Source organism: Neofelis nebulosa, chromosome 8 (assembly GCF_028018385.1).
Source record: "Neofelis nebulosa isolate mNeoNeb1 chromosome 8, mNeoNeb1.pri, whole genome shotgun sequence".
NCBI lineage: Eukaryota > Metazoa > Chordata > Mammalia > Carnivora > Felidae > Neofelis > Neofelis nebulosa.
Window position 1 is genome coordinate 19,759,617 of NC_080789.1, and position 15,736 is coordinate 19,775,352.

Below are 15,736 nucleotides of genomic sequence, written 5' to 3' on the forward strand. Positions count from 1 at the left end.
TCAGTCAGTTAAGCATGAGACTTCGGCTCAGGTCATGATCTTCTCATGGCTCATGAGTTCAAGCCCCACATGAGGCTCTGTGCGGACAGCTCAGAGCCTAGAGACTACTTCAGATTCTGTGTCTCCCACTCTCTTTGCCCTCCCCTGCTCATGCTCCATTTCTCTCTCTCTCTCTCTCTCAAAAAATAGACAAACATTTAAAAAAAATTTTTTTTTTAAAAACGAGCTTTGAGCTTAAATGTTCTTGCCACAAAACAAAACTGGATTTTTGGGTTGTTGTGATTATGGGCTTCTACTAACTGTCCCCGGTGATGGCAGTCACATTGAGGAAGTGAATAAAGACCTTAGAAGGTGAAATCCATATGTGTTTATTAGATAAAGAGTGTGCAGAGCAGTAGATGTGAGTTAAAAAGTTGAGGGGGACTCTATCTCAGTACCCCTAGAAAGTTCTTCTAGCTTTAATTTTTGCTTAAGCTTTATGTAATAAGAGGAGGTGATAGGAGGACAGGTACAGTAAAAAAAGTGTGTGTGTGTGTGTGTGTGTGTGTGTGTGTGTGTGTGTGTGTGTTTGTAAGAAATGCATACTAGAAAAGAAAGATCAAGCTAATAGCTGTGTGTTGAATGATCAGCTTCTTTCCAAGATAAACCTTCCAGAAAAGTGGGTGTATAAATCATGCTTTAAAAATAGCAAATTGCTTAAGAAATATTTATAGAAAAGGGAAGCATGCAGTGAAAGCTTTTAAGTCAGTGAAGTAAAAATATTAGGTAGGAATATTGTAGGTTATTTTCCGGTGTACTTATTAACTTCTCTCCTTTTATCAGATTTTAGAGGGCCATTCAGATTTCATTAATGGTTTGGTGTTTGAGCCCAAAGAGGGCCAAGAACTTGCAAGTGTGAGTGATGATCATACCTGCAGGTATGTTGCTTATGTTAAAGCCACATTTTTCAATTTTCATCTTATTTTAATGAGAATTACATTAGAAAAATTAGAGAAAATTTAATTTGTATATATACTCCATAAAATGTTATAAAAGAAGTATACTTGGTTTAAATTGTAAGCATGACACAAACATGAGTTTCACAACTGGTAAGTTGAGTTCTCATCCCAGTTAATGGAAACGTCCCTTGCTGACTCATAGGTGCCTCTCTGCCTCTTATTTTAGATGTGTACATTTATGAAATTTAAATATATAATGGGTCAAATTCTCCACTATCGGGTAAGATCAGTAGGATACTAAAAGGCAATTGCCATACTGTGAAGTTATTTCACAGATCCTGTCTGAAAGTTGTTTAATAATGAATTGCAAATCTCATTTGCTAAACTAAGACTCATGGGAAATTTCCTATTCTGACAAATTTGGAAGTCTCTATATTAAAGGTTTTCTGTAGGGGCGCCCGGGTGGCTCAGTCGGTTAAGCAACCGACTTCAGCTCAGGTCATGATCCCGCAGTTCGTGAGTTCAAGCCCTGAGTCAGACTCTGTGCTGACAGCTCAAAGCCTGGAGCCTGCTTCAGATTCTGTGTCTCTCTCTGCCCCTCCCCTCCTTGTGTGCGCTCTCTCTCTCTCTCTCTCTCTTTCTCTCTCTTTTCTCTCTCTCAAAAATAAACATTAAAAAAAATTTTTTTGAGATAAAAAATAAAGGTTTCCTGTAGATGTAGTGCGTTTAAATATCATATTCTTCCACCTCACCCCAAGTTTGGAATGGATGAGGTAGCTATAACATTTTTTAATAGTGCCTAAAGCTGGAGAATATCACAAGTAAAGAATAAGACGAAGAGTAGGAGGTGGAAATAAGCTGAGGAGTCAGGAGTGAAATGAGGGAATTCTATAGGAGTGCCAATCATTTCATTTGCTTTAACAGTACTGTGAGGAAAAATACCCCACAGCTCTGTTATTTTACATAGTTTTAATGTTTGATGAGGCGATGACAAAATCATTAGTGTTCATAAACACTTGTATATATATAAAACCATTAAATATGTGTCTTTTCACATTGGAAGTAAAGCCACGAGGAACTTGTTAAATTTTAATCATAACAGCTCATCCTTTTAAAGTTACAGAGTCATAGGCCATTATTCTTTATGTACTGCCTGTTAAAATTTTCATGTCAAGGACATGAAAGATTTACATGCCATTAAGATTTTAGGGCCTCACATGTTACAAAACCAAGTTTGTATAGAGAGCTGAAGAGTAAATGGGACCATTTTTAAGGTAAAAGTTAGACTAGATCACTAGATATAAATAATGACATTTTAGTTCTGTAACACATGGACTTTCCTAATCACAAGCATTTGGAATAATGAAACCTGAGAAGGGAGAAAATGAGCGTCTTTGCAAGCCAAGGAACAGCCTCTGAATAGTGAACAATAGCCAAAGACCTGGGATTACATTCAGTGGTCTATTATTACTTTTTTTCTTGTTGTAGAATTGGGGATTTTTGTAGACTAGTAAAATGGTCCTAAAATTTTGGGGACTGAAAAAGAGTTGCCAACTTTTTATTTTGTCAAGTAGTAAGAATTTTAAAAGGTCTACTGCCTTTTATTATTACCATCATTTTCTGAAAGTAAGAACATTATTGTTCTAAAAAGGAGAAAGACTTAACTTCAAAGTAAGTCCTTTAAATAAATTTAACTTTAAAAAAAAAACTTTGTTGCACCTAATTGCCTTATTTTGCTACACTGCGATCGATGATGTTATTGTTCAGCAAATGAATACTCTCCCTCCCCTCTTCCCATGGAAGGAGGAGATTTTCCCACTCCATTGGGCTTAGCTATGTGGCTTGTTTAGGCCAACAAAATGTTAGCTGGTATGATACAAGCAGACACTTTATCTGATTTACCTGGTTTGTCTTGACCTATTGTCCTCTGTCTTCTGTAAGATGAGAGTGGCCTAGATAGCTACTGGTCCCAGAATGAGAAACACATAGAACAAATATGGACCCATGTGGCATTATGAAATAGAGCTTCCTACAGATTCATGAGCAAGAAATGTATGCTTATTTTTCTTAGCCACTGAGATTGGGGGTTGATAACATCATTTTAGCAGTAGCTAAGGAGCTAAATTTAGAATTCGTCAGCTTTGGGGCGCCTGGGTGGCGCAGTCGGTTAAGCGTCCGACTTCAGCCAGGTCACGATCTCGCGGTCCGTGAGTTCGAGCCCCGCGTCAGGCTCTGGGCTGATGGCTCGGAGCCTGGAGCCTGTTTCCGATTCTGTGTCTCCCTCTCTCTCTGCCCCTCCCCCATTCATGCTCTGTCTCTCTCTGTCCCAAAAATAAATAAAAAATAAAAATAAATAAAAAAAAAAAAAAAAAGAATTCGTCAGCTTAGTTCACCAATCAGAAGTAAAGGATAATTCCAATTGGCTATTAAAGTCAAATGTCTTGGTCCAAAAGCTTCGCAATATAGATTAAAACTTTTAAAAGAAACAGCATAAATCAAGAAGTTTAAAGTAAGGAAGAGTAGTAGGTATCCTACACTTTCATAGTAACAAAGGAAAGAAGGAATTCTGAGAAGACTACAATAGAAAAACATTTCAGGAGTGCCTGGGTGGCTCAGGTGTTTAAGCATCTGACTCTTGATCTTGGCTCGGGTCATGATCTCATGGTTCACAAGTTCAAGTCCCACATCCAGCTCTGTACTGACAGCTCAGAGCCTGGAGCCTACTTCAGATTCTGTGTCCCCCTGTCTCTCTGCCCCTCCCCTGCTCATATTCTGTCTCTCTCTCAAAAATAAAGAAATATTAAAAAAAAAAAAAAACTCAAATCATTAACCTAAGTTTATATCTTAAAGGAACTAGAAAAAGAACAAAGGAAACGCAAAGATAGCAGAAGGAAGAAAGTAAAGATTATAGCAGAGATAAGCAGAGAATAGAAAACCACAGAGAATCAAAGACATTGTAAGTTGGTTCTTGGAAAAGATTTAGCAAAATTGACAAACCTTTGTCTAGACCAAGAGAATACTCCAATTAGAAAAATCAGAAAAAGTGGGACATTACTACCAACCTTACAGAAATAAAAAGGATTTTAAGAGAATGCTATGAACAGTTACACACCAACAAATTAACCTAGATAAAATTCTGGTAAATTCCCAGAAACACAAAATTCGCAAAACTCAAGAAAAGAGAGAAAATCTGAATAGACCTATAACAAACAAAAAGAGATTGAATCAGTAATTAAAAGCATCCCAAAAAAGAAAACCTAGGACAGGATGCTTTACTGGTGAATTCTGTTAAACATTTAATGAAGAATCAACACCAGTGTCTCAAATGCTTATAGATAATAGAAGAGAAGGGAACATTTTATAACTATTCTATGATGCCCATATTATCCTGATACCACAGGCATTATAAGAGAACTGCAAACCAATATCCCTTACAAATATTGATGCAAAAGTCTTCAGCAATATCTAGCTAAAACTAGAAAATGCTTAGAAGATAACATTTTGTACTATAAAGGGTAGAATGAATATTTCTCTCTGACTCCATGCCAACTTAAATAATTTTTAAAATAAATATTTTGATCTATGCATATTTTCTGATGTTTGACTTTGTCATTTCCAAGAGAGACACAGTATTATAATTAGCTAGATTTATGGCCTTAGGGACATCATTTCAAAACGGTATATCCCCTGAACAGATTCATAAAGTTTATGTATTTTATTGAAAATTGCCAAATTCTGAATCAGACAAAATGAAGATAGTTCTTACTTGTACTAGCATGTCAATCTATCTGTTAACAAATCGTCACTTGTAGAAAGGACAAACAAATGTATTGAGACTCAATTAATATATAGACTAGTCCATTCAGTTGACAAGTATCAAATGTCTAGTATGTGCCAGGCACCATGCTAGCTAGGTACTTGGTAAGCACTGACTTTTTTTTTCCCCCCCTTTAGGGGTTGACAGGGAGGTAGAAAGGCAGTGAACAGTAATCATTGACTTATTTTTAAACCTGTGAATAATCATTTCAGAGGAAGGCATTTCAGGCTTCTCCAAGAATGATGAAGGTATTTTGTTTTCTATAAGTGAATTACAATATTAATAAGCAAAAACATTACTAAATATTTTATTGAGTGCTTTACTGTATATTAACCACCACTTACCTATGTAAATTTAATTAATTTTTACAACAACTCTGAGATAAGTACTATTTTTATGCTCATTTACATGATGGGGATATAAGATAAAGAGAGGCTAAGTAATTTGTGGAAAGGGACAGAGCTGTTAAGTAGAGGAACAGGAGTATCAGGCAGTCTGACCCTAGTACCTGCACTCTTACTCACCTGGCATGAGAAGACATATTTGTATCTAAACTATTTCAGCTCTTTCTTACTTCTCTACATTCTGTGATATAACTTCATTAATTTAAACAATGAACCACAGGGCTACTCATAATCTGAAATGTTATTATAGAAGATGAGAGATTAAATTGTAATCTAAAATTTCATCTAGTTTTATATTCTGTGATCTATGTAGGTTTATAAGAAAATTGAATTCTCATTTAAGTCAGCAGTTCTTATCAGTCCCAATATCCCCTTTTTAAAATAAATATTTTATAATGCCCATATACAGTCATAAATGAAACTCATAGAAAATATAAGCTATCAAAATATTCACAAAAAATTATTTTAGTGCCTTAATTGTACTATACATTTCTGTAAAAAAGAAAACTAATTGTTACAGAATAAAAGTGTGGTGTGTATATACTCAGGTAGTCTTTGTCTCTCTTTACAATGAATAAAGTTGAATATCAGAAAAACAAGATGATAGGAAAATATAAGGCAGAGACAAGGCTGCCAAATTTCAGGATTCCAGGGATATGGTTTGTATCAAGTACAATGTAAATAGTGCCATCTGGAGTTCTGCAGTGTCATAACTCAGTGTGTCTGAGTGAAACTACGGTTATTTGACTAAAACTCATGTCCATCTTAATAGAAAAAAGTGAAAGAGGGAAATAATGTTTTCAAAGTAAAAATAACACAGACGTATTATAGGATGTCAAGTTGAAAAACTAAGGAAGGATAATATTCATGGAAATCAATCAGTTTTTATATTGATAGTATCAAAATAAATCACTGTTATTCCTTGGGATGGAATACTAACAAAGATTGCAAAAACTTTATCTTGTATCTTGAAATGCTCCCGCCTTTAGTGGGATTTCTAAATTTCATTCTCATTTGATGGATTAATTCATTTAATCCTCAAAACCCTTATGTGGTAGGTTTTCCCCCTTTTACAGAGGGGAATCCCAGGCAGTCTTGCTCACTACATTATGCTGTTTCCAGTTTAACAGTTTTTAAGTTTTCATCTTTTTATATTACTGAAAAAGTAAGTATTCAGATAACCTGTGTGTTCTGTTCAAAATTAAGCATTCTGTAGGGCTTAATAAAATTGACACAATTGTGGTTAGAGTCACGTCTGCAGAAGTGTTATCTTCCGCTTATGTAGAGTTTATAATGTTTGAAAGATACCTTTGCTGAAACATTTTATACCAGTTCTTGAAAAGATGTCATGTTCCTTCTTCCTACTTCATTAGTGCAGTTTACAGATGAGGAAGAAGAGTAAAGAGAAACAGACTTTTCTAGAGGATAAGGAAAATTATTCTAGAGGAGATTGCTATGGCCTTTGCACTAATAAAGTATTTTTCAGGGTCAGCTTTGCTTTACTACCTTAGAGTCAGTCATCATAGCATCTGAGTGCCCTTGTGGCAGTACTCAGTGAGTGAGTAGGAGAAGGAATGAATACAACTCTGTACCTGTCACGTCTTGCCACCACCAAACAAAGCATCTGACAGGAGATGTGTTTAAGAAAAGAAATTCCCAAGTAAACAATGGCATTGCTAGCCATTCAGCCTCATGTTCGGTACCATCTCCTTTATGGCCCTCATCATGTCCACCATATGTAAATATTTACATATATATATATATATATATATATACACACACATACATGCGTATATGTATGTATATGCTTATGCACAGGAAAATGTCACTACTGGTGTTCAGACTTATGACCCAGCATTATCAAAAGAAGGTTAAAGTTATTATTATATTTGAGAAGTAAATAAGTACATATTCATTTAGAAAGACTTATTATCCCATACCTCCAAAGGAAGGTAAAAATGGTGTTTTAAGTATTTAATGGGTTAAGCTTATTATTTTAAAAACTCACTAATACAGAACATCTCATTCCCAGTCAGTGCCAAATAACAGATGTTCTTGTATATTAAAAACAGTACCGTTCTGTAAGAACAAGTCAGATCAACAAGTATTTATTAAACACGTTTAGTATAGCCAACATTTAGTACTTTGGGGGATACAAAAGAAATAGAAGACCCAGTACTCACTGTAACTACAAAGGATGTCAGAAGTAAATCTCTTTCCTCCTCCACCCCCCCCCGACAATCTTTTTAAATATTAGATAAAATTTATGGTGAAGGAAAATTGGCTTCTAGAAACCAAGGGATTCTTAGTTTAAGACTAAAATAATAGAAGCATGTAATGTGCCATAAAACACAATTGTCTATAAAACATGGGATATTAGTAGTTGTCATGTTCTAGCTGTCATCATTTTTAAAAAGAATGGGAAAAGGGGTAGCATATAAAAAATAAAAAATAAGATTTTTTTAGGAATGTAACCAAATCATTGGATAAAGGAATACTAAATTACCTAAGATATTCACTAAGCCAATTGTATTGTTTTTTGAAAAGTTATACAAGAGGAAAAAAAATGTTTATCAGATGTCTTCTGTGAACCCCATGCCAGCCAAGTTCTTTCCATATTACCTCTGTTTATGTACGTTCGAGAGTCTTCAGAATCCATAGTTAAGATGGTGTTCTGACCCACCCCACCCTACCCCTCCCTGACCCCAACTGGGATCACAGAATATGCAGTCTATTTAAAAATAGTCCTTGCAGGAAACAGAAAGAAGGGGACTGAGAGCCTTCAGTGAATTCCTATTCAGGAGCAAATAAACTTTGCCTAAGTAATTCCAGGTACAAAGTGAAATCGGGAGAATTTATATTATTGATTATAATGTTATGGTTAAATAAATCCAGAAATAAAGTTCTCTGCTTGCCTTCCAAAATTCCATGTAATTTTTTGTAACATTTTAAATCAAGATCAATTATTGCACAGTTATAACAAGAGCTTTAAGAATAGGATAAACAGTTTGTGTTAGGTTTGGTAATAGTTTACCTCCCTTGTGTGGAACATAAGGATCTGTTTCTTTATAAGAACTATCCAAAAGTTATACTAAAACCTGTTGATCACATTTGCAGACCTTTTTCAATTCAGTGCAGTTAAATAGTATGCAAGATTATAGTAGAGTAAAAGTTAGAAAGTGATACAAGACTTTTCTAAACTTTTATATGATCAGGTACTGGTCACACCTCTCTCTAATATTCAACTCTTTGTTCTCTCTTATGTGCTCCTGTAGATGAAATCCAAAACCATTACCACATAAATTGTATTACCATATCAGTGATTGCAGTAATTTAAGCTGGTTTTATGTGGCCCTCGTGTGGTTGCAGGAAGTGAATTGTATAATGAGAATCAGATCCATAAACATTTTTAAGGTTTGTTTTGAAAGTCCATTTATGTCACTAACAAGGAGTCCTTTCCCTCATTTATAACATATAGTCAAATTTTAGGTTCTAAAGTTTATCAACATTTTTCTTGGAAATAATAAAATGCTAATATTTCCTGGATAGTATTACTGGTGTTTATGTTAGTTAAAGGAAAAGTTCTTTTACTTTGAATTCCTTGAAGATGAAATCATTCTGTATGATCTGTTTGAAAACTACCATATGGTATTTCTTTGCAGTTGAGAGTTTAATTTTGAATTTATTTTTAAATGTGACAAAATTTCTCAGAATTCCTATCCTTCAAAAATCTGTCTATGTAAGTTAAGTAAGATGTTAATTCTCCCCTGGGGCAGCCTCACCTAGTTTCTCACCTCTGTGATGATAAACTTGTAGTTTCTGCTGAATTTGTTTGGAATTTCAAGAAAACAAAATGAAGCAAAAACATATGAGCTTGTAATATTTTTTTTAACTCTTCCAAAGCTTTGTAAAGATTTACAAAGGTAGATTATTTTATGTATGGTATAGTTGGTTTATTAGTGTTATGTTTGAAACAGGCTACCTTTGTCTCCCCTCCAAAACACACATAGTCTTTGATTATTGATTCTTTTTTTGACTCATTATTTTTTGTTATTGGAGGATAAAATAATAAGCATATGCAATTATCTCTCATTTGCAATTATCTCTCATTTTCGCCCTTATTATTCACCCTCACTATTCAATAAAATTTGTGGTGGTCCATTTCGTTTATCGTTAATACTTACTAGTACATTAATACTACTTGCATAGTAGTCTCTAACATTAAAAAAAAAAAAAGCTGAATTAGTCTAATCTTATTTCTGAATATATTTGAAACACAGACACATACTGAAAGTACCCTGTACAAAATTCTTATTTTATACTCTCATGCCTTTTTGTTGCCTCCACTGTTAAAGGCTTTTGCCCAGATGACAAAGTTTATTTATTCACCACTCTAACCTACCATACCCACTATGGAGATTGGCCCATCTTAACCCAAGATTTGTGCTTTTAGTTAATATGGTTTCCCACCTCTGAACTCCTTTTGCACCTAAAACCAGACATTTTAGCAGTAAGTTACTTTGTAATTTGTTTCACTTCTTCCTAATTCTGCATTCACTTACTAAGGAAATATACTATGTCTTTCCCTTTTTTGAATTATCCATAGTGTGATGTGTGACTTAGTGATTATTTGGAAATGGTAGGGGAAAATCTTCATTTTGTTATCACAAAACTCAATGAAAGAAGTGTTTGTTGTCTAAGAGTATTGGAAATCCCTTTCTTGCACCCAGTAACATTGTAAAGTACCTTCTCCTCCTTATTACTACATCTCAGCATTACTTTTTTTTGCTTGCTTTCATATTTAATTAATCAGTACAGCAATTCATGTGATCCAGTCAAGTCTTTTAGAAAGATTGCGGTTAGTATTTTTTGCTTTACTAGTTAGAGAAGGCCAGATGGATACAGATGTGTCATTTAATGTCATCCATTCCTTCTTTTGTGTTGTCAGAAACATTTGGTAGCAGAAATTTCCTTCTACAATGAACTCCTTACCAGACAATGAGCTGCCAATTAAAAATGGAGAACAAACAAATAAAAGAACAGAGTATTACCCAGGAAATTTCCTTTCAAAATCTCAGAGGGAACATCTCCCTCTATTAATTGTAATTTAAAAGACCCTTGAGAATATCTAGGATAGCTGCAATATGCCAACACCCAATTTATGGAATCTTTTTATTAACTAAATAAGGATACTTAATGTTCGGCTAAAAAGCACTCAACCTGAAATAAGGCAATAATTTTAAGAGTAAACTACCGAAAGTAAAGTAAGTATAATTCATACCTTAGATCTGGACAGCTGTCCATCTGTACATGTTACAGCTAAAATCTAAGAGTTCCACTGAGGACCACAGAGTTGGGATGGGTAGAGGTATTTGTTATAATTATAGTCAAGTTGGTTCAAAACTGTCATTTATTTTATTTTACTTGAAGAGTGATGCTATCTGTACTCCAGTGCCCTTTGATTTAATCCATAGTATTGGCTTCTCAATATGTCAGTAAATTAATTACACTTTAAAAGCTTTTTCTTTGAAATTTCCCATGCAGACATTTAAATAGGTATACAATATATTTCATATAGCTCCTGATTTTTGTTCGTTTAACTTGATAATGTTATATTTTTATGCTTTTATAAATAGTCCATTACCTTTCCATATGCTTGATTATGTGTATTAAGAACTCTATGAGGGGCACCTAGGTGGCTCAGTCAGTTAAGCATCTGACTTGATTTCAGCTCAGGTCATGATCTCACAGTCATGACATTGGGCTCCATACTGAGCGTGCAGCCTGCTTACGGTTCTCTCTCTCCCTCTTCCTCTCCCCCTGTTTGCACCTTCTCCCTCTCAAAAACAATTAATTAATTAATTTAAAAACTGAAAAGCCTATGAACTCTTACAGCTTTTATTGTGATGCCTCACTTTCCTGAAAAGTATGTATCTGTGGTTATAATTAACTTTAACTTTATTCATTATAAACAGATTTATTAGCAATAAATTTGGAAATATTAATATGAACTTTCAGTTCTATGAATTTTTCCCTGTTACAATAGAAACTCCCTTATCTGACATGGTCTAAACCTGTAATTCGTTAAACAATAAAAAAGTCAGTAAACTAATCCAACAAAATTAAAAGACAACCTACTGAGTGGGAAAAGATATTTGCAAGTGATATATCTGATGAAGGGTTACTATCCAAAATATATAAAGAACTTTTACAACTCAACACTCCCCCATCAAAAAAATTCCAATTAAAAAATGGGCAGAAGATATGAAGAGACATTTCTCCAAAGAAGACATACAGGTGACCAACAGACACATGAAAAGATGTTCAGTGTCACTCATCATCAAGGAAATGCAAATCAGAACCACAATGAGATATCACCTTACACCTATCAGAATGGCTAAAATCAATAACTTAAGAAACAACAAATGTTGGTGAGGATGTGGGGGAAAAGGAACCCTCATGCACTGTGGGTAGCAATGCAAACTGGTGCAGCCACTGTGGAAGACAGTATGGAGGTTCCTCAAAAAATGAAAAATAGAACTACCTTACAATTCATGAATCACATTACTGGATATTTATCCAAAAAATACAAAAACACTAGTTTGGAAAGATATATGCACCCCTGTGTTTATCACAGCATTATTTACGATAGCCAAACTACAGAAGCAGCCCAAGTGTTCATCAACAGATGAATGGATAAAGAAAATTAATATTACTTAGCCATAGAAAGAATGAATTCTTGCCATTTGCAACATGGATGGAGCTAGAGAATATAATGCTAAACAAAATAAGTCAGTCAAAGAAAAATACCATATGATTTCACTTATATGTGGAATTTTAGAGACAAATGAACAAGGGAAAAAAAGTGAGAGAAAGGAGAGAGAGAAACCAAGAAATCAACTCTTAAATATAGAGAACAAACTGATAGTTACCAGAGGGGAGGTGGGTGGGGGGTGGGTGAAACAGGTGATAGGGATTAAAAGTATACTTCTTGTAATGAGCACTGAGTAATATATGGAAGTGTTGAATCACTGTATTATACACCTGAAACTAATGTAATAGTGTATGTTAACTACATTGGAATTTAAATTTAATTAATTGATTAAACTAGTCTCAAAAAGTGAGTAAGCTCAGGAAATCATTTTAAGAGACTATCTACTTACCTTGTTTTATGAAATTTATGAAAATTTGCAGTTTGCTAATTGCCAGTTTTTTTTATATTAGGCCAAAACCTTTTTTCCCCCCCTTACTTTATGAGTCTGTTGATTAGCACTGGACCTCTTTTTTGCATGAACCATACCCATAATACAGAGTCTACAATGAAAACATTTGCTAGGCATTCTTAATTCAAAATTATCTAGGCTTTTTACTTTTATTGCTTAATCTTTTGTTACTTACACACCTGCCTAATTTAAGAGCATTTTTTTAAGTTAGAAATTTACCTTTAGTTGGTGGCCTTCAACTTCGTTTCATTGAAACAGCTCTTTCAGATGCTCAACATCACTCTTCGTCAGGGAAATACAAATCAAAACCACACTCAGATATCACCTCACGCCAGTCAGAGTGGCCAAAATGAACAAATCAGGAGACTATAGATGCTGGAGAGGATGTGAAGAAACGGGAACCCTCTTGCACTGTTGGTGGGAATGCAAATTGGTGCAGCCACTCTGGAAAACAGTGTGGAGGTTCCTCAAAAAATTAAAAATAGACCTACCCTATGACCCAGCAATAGCACTGCTAGGAATTTACCCAAGGGATACAGGAGTACTGATGCATAGGGGCACTTGTACCCCAATGTTTATAGCAGCACTCTCAACAATAGCCAAATTATGGAAAGAGCCCAAATGTCCATCAAATGATGAATGGATAAAGAAATTGTGGTTTATGTACACAATGGAGTACTACGTGGCAATGAGAAAGAATGAAATATGACCCTTTTGTAGCAACATGGATGGAACTGGAGAGTGTGATGCTAAGTGAAATAAGCCATACAGAGAAAGACAGATACCATATGGTTTCACTCTTATGTGGATCCTGAGAAACTTAACAGAAACCCATGGGGGAGGGGAAGGGGAAAAAAAAAAAGAGGTTAGAGTGAAGGAGAGCCAAAGCATAAGAGACTCTTAAAAACTGAGAACAAACTGAGGATTGATGGGGGGTGGGAGGGAGGAGAGAGTGGGTGATGGGTATTGAGGAGGGCATCTTTTGGGATGAGCACTGGGTGTTGTATGGAAACCAATTTCACAATAAACTTCATATATTGAAAAAAAAAAGAAACAGCTCTTTCACATTCATATTTTATCAGCTTACATAATACTAATTATGTAATTATACTAATAATTAAGCATGGGTTTACACCACCTACAAACAGTGGTTTGCTAAGGAAAAAAATCCATATTCCCTCTTGGTTAAGTCTATAACAAATGCACGTATAAGCTTATTAGAAAATAGCCTTCTTGTTCCTGTCAGTTGTAGAAGAGTCTGTCAAAGGAGGTCAGTTAAGACCTTTTCCTAGCCACTGTATTCACTACATTTTAAAACTGATGTAAGTTTTTCCATACATAGGTACATGAAAATAACATGCAAGAAAAAAGGATGATTTGAAAAATCTGTCTTACAAATAAGACCAACTGCAAACTACCTTTTGCCAGTCAAATGATTGCTGTTAAGATTGTTTTCGTCAGAAAATTTGTCAGAGACAGTATAGGTTTTTTTCAGTTGGTAATTTAAAAAGATGTGGGAAGAAAAAAGAAAAGGTACAAGCAATCTGGAAAGCCATTTGACAAAAACTGCTAGAGTTCAACTATTTATAAGCTATAATCCGTCAATTCCATACCCAGGTATATACTCGCGGGGGGCGGGGAGGGGGTGCATGTGGATGTCTGTATTCACTAAAAAATATGCAAGAAGATTTATAGCAACATTATTACTAATGACTAAAACTGGAAACAGCCTAAGTGTCAGCAGTACAATGAATAAATACATTACAGCGTACTTAATTCGTGGAATACTATCTACAACAATGAGAGTGGACAAAGTACAACATGCAATAATGTTGGTAAATCTCACAAAATCTAACCATAAGTGAAAAGTGCCAGACCAAAAAAATACATAATATATGATTGCATTTGTATGATGTTCAGACCTGGCAAAAGTAGGCTATGGTGTGCTTTTTGTGAGAGAGCAAGGAAGTGTAACTAGAAGGAAGCACAAGATGACTTTTGGAGCTGTGGAAATACTCTCTCTTAACTTGGGTGCTATTCTCTTTGAGCTGTATGCTTAAGATATATGTGTTTTTATTATGTATGGTGAACTGCAAAAAAAGAAAAGAATGTGATTTTATCTGATGGAACTAATATTAACTACATGAAGTAATAACAGAAAAATAAGTTGAATTCTACAAAGGGATTTGTGAAGAGCTTAATTATGGAATCTATCAAAAAGGGAAATAAGAGTTAACAACTTGAAGTGTACCATATGTAGCTTATTTAGTTATAACTCATTTCAAGCCAATTTGTTGTATTTTGCATGCTTAGTGCTTGGATTATGCAACCACTGAGAATTATTTAATAAGCATATAAATATAAACAATAAATTACTTTATCCTAGTCCTGTAAAGTAATCTGGATTGCCCTCCTCATTTTTTTTAAGTGTTAGGATCTGTTCAGGATAAAACACTATTTAAAAATTAGACTGAAATTTGGTTCATTGGCCAAAAATACACTTCATTAACTGACCTCTTTTTGTAGAATATCTTTATTGATAATTTTTACCTCTGGTTTTCCTCATTTCAAAGGAAAAAAATCATGAAAATATTCTGGTACGCATTTATTCAATTTATATAATGACAAACAAAAATCAAATACATATTAGAATAAGATCAAAAGAAGCCTTAAACCATTCTCTCTCTCATGAGACTCACTGAATTTGCAAGACATTCATATTATTTCAGTAGTGGTACAAATATATGCTAGCCCAGCACTTTATTATGCAAGAGGCAATAGAGAAGAAAGAAATATTCAGTTGCCATAATGAATAATCTTATTCATTGTGGGGAGTGAAACACAATTGCATAAACCATTAATAAATGTGATTCCCCTCTTCAATTAAATTGTAGTTGTTTCCCGTGTGTAGTAAATACAGATGAAAAGTGTTGATTTGGCAAGAGAAAAGAGTATGCTTCTAAAGTATTTAATCAAGTAGATAATCATTTTGAAAAACATTTATGTTAGTTTATATGTTAACTATAACATTCCATGATTGGAGACCCTATAATTTCTACAAAGAAGAAAAAATATTTGAAATCATGTGATTTGACACAGAATAGCAGCATTGTCCAATAACTATGTCTACTTTTTTTGGAAGTAAATCTTTGCCTAGACTTTAAACATATATTCCTTAAGTTTGTTAAAATTATTTTATGGTCCTCAATGAGATATGAACCATACCCCTAGAAGAAAAGGTCTAAGGCATTCTAATGAGTGAGTTCAATTCTTAAAGACCAGAATTCTGTGAATACTTTGCCAACCACTCACCACTTTTGCCTTCTGTCATGCTAACTCCCCCCACATTCTGTA

At 34.4% G+C, this 15,736-nt stretch overlaps 1 protein-coding gene across 2 annotated transcripts in view; it reads left to right on the plus strand.

Moving 5' to 3' along the window:
- Window positions 1-15,736, plus strand: part of NUP37 (nucleoporin 37) — a 42,668-nt gene that overhangs the window by 15,328 nt on the left and 11,604 nt on the right. For both annotated transcript variants that reach the window (XM_058741603.1, XM_058741605.1), the window contains exon 5: window positions 823-917. In XM_058741603.1, coding sequence (XP_058597586.1) covers window positions 823-917 — 95 coding nt within the window. The remainder of the gene's footprint in view (window positions 1-822; window positions 918-15,736) is intronic.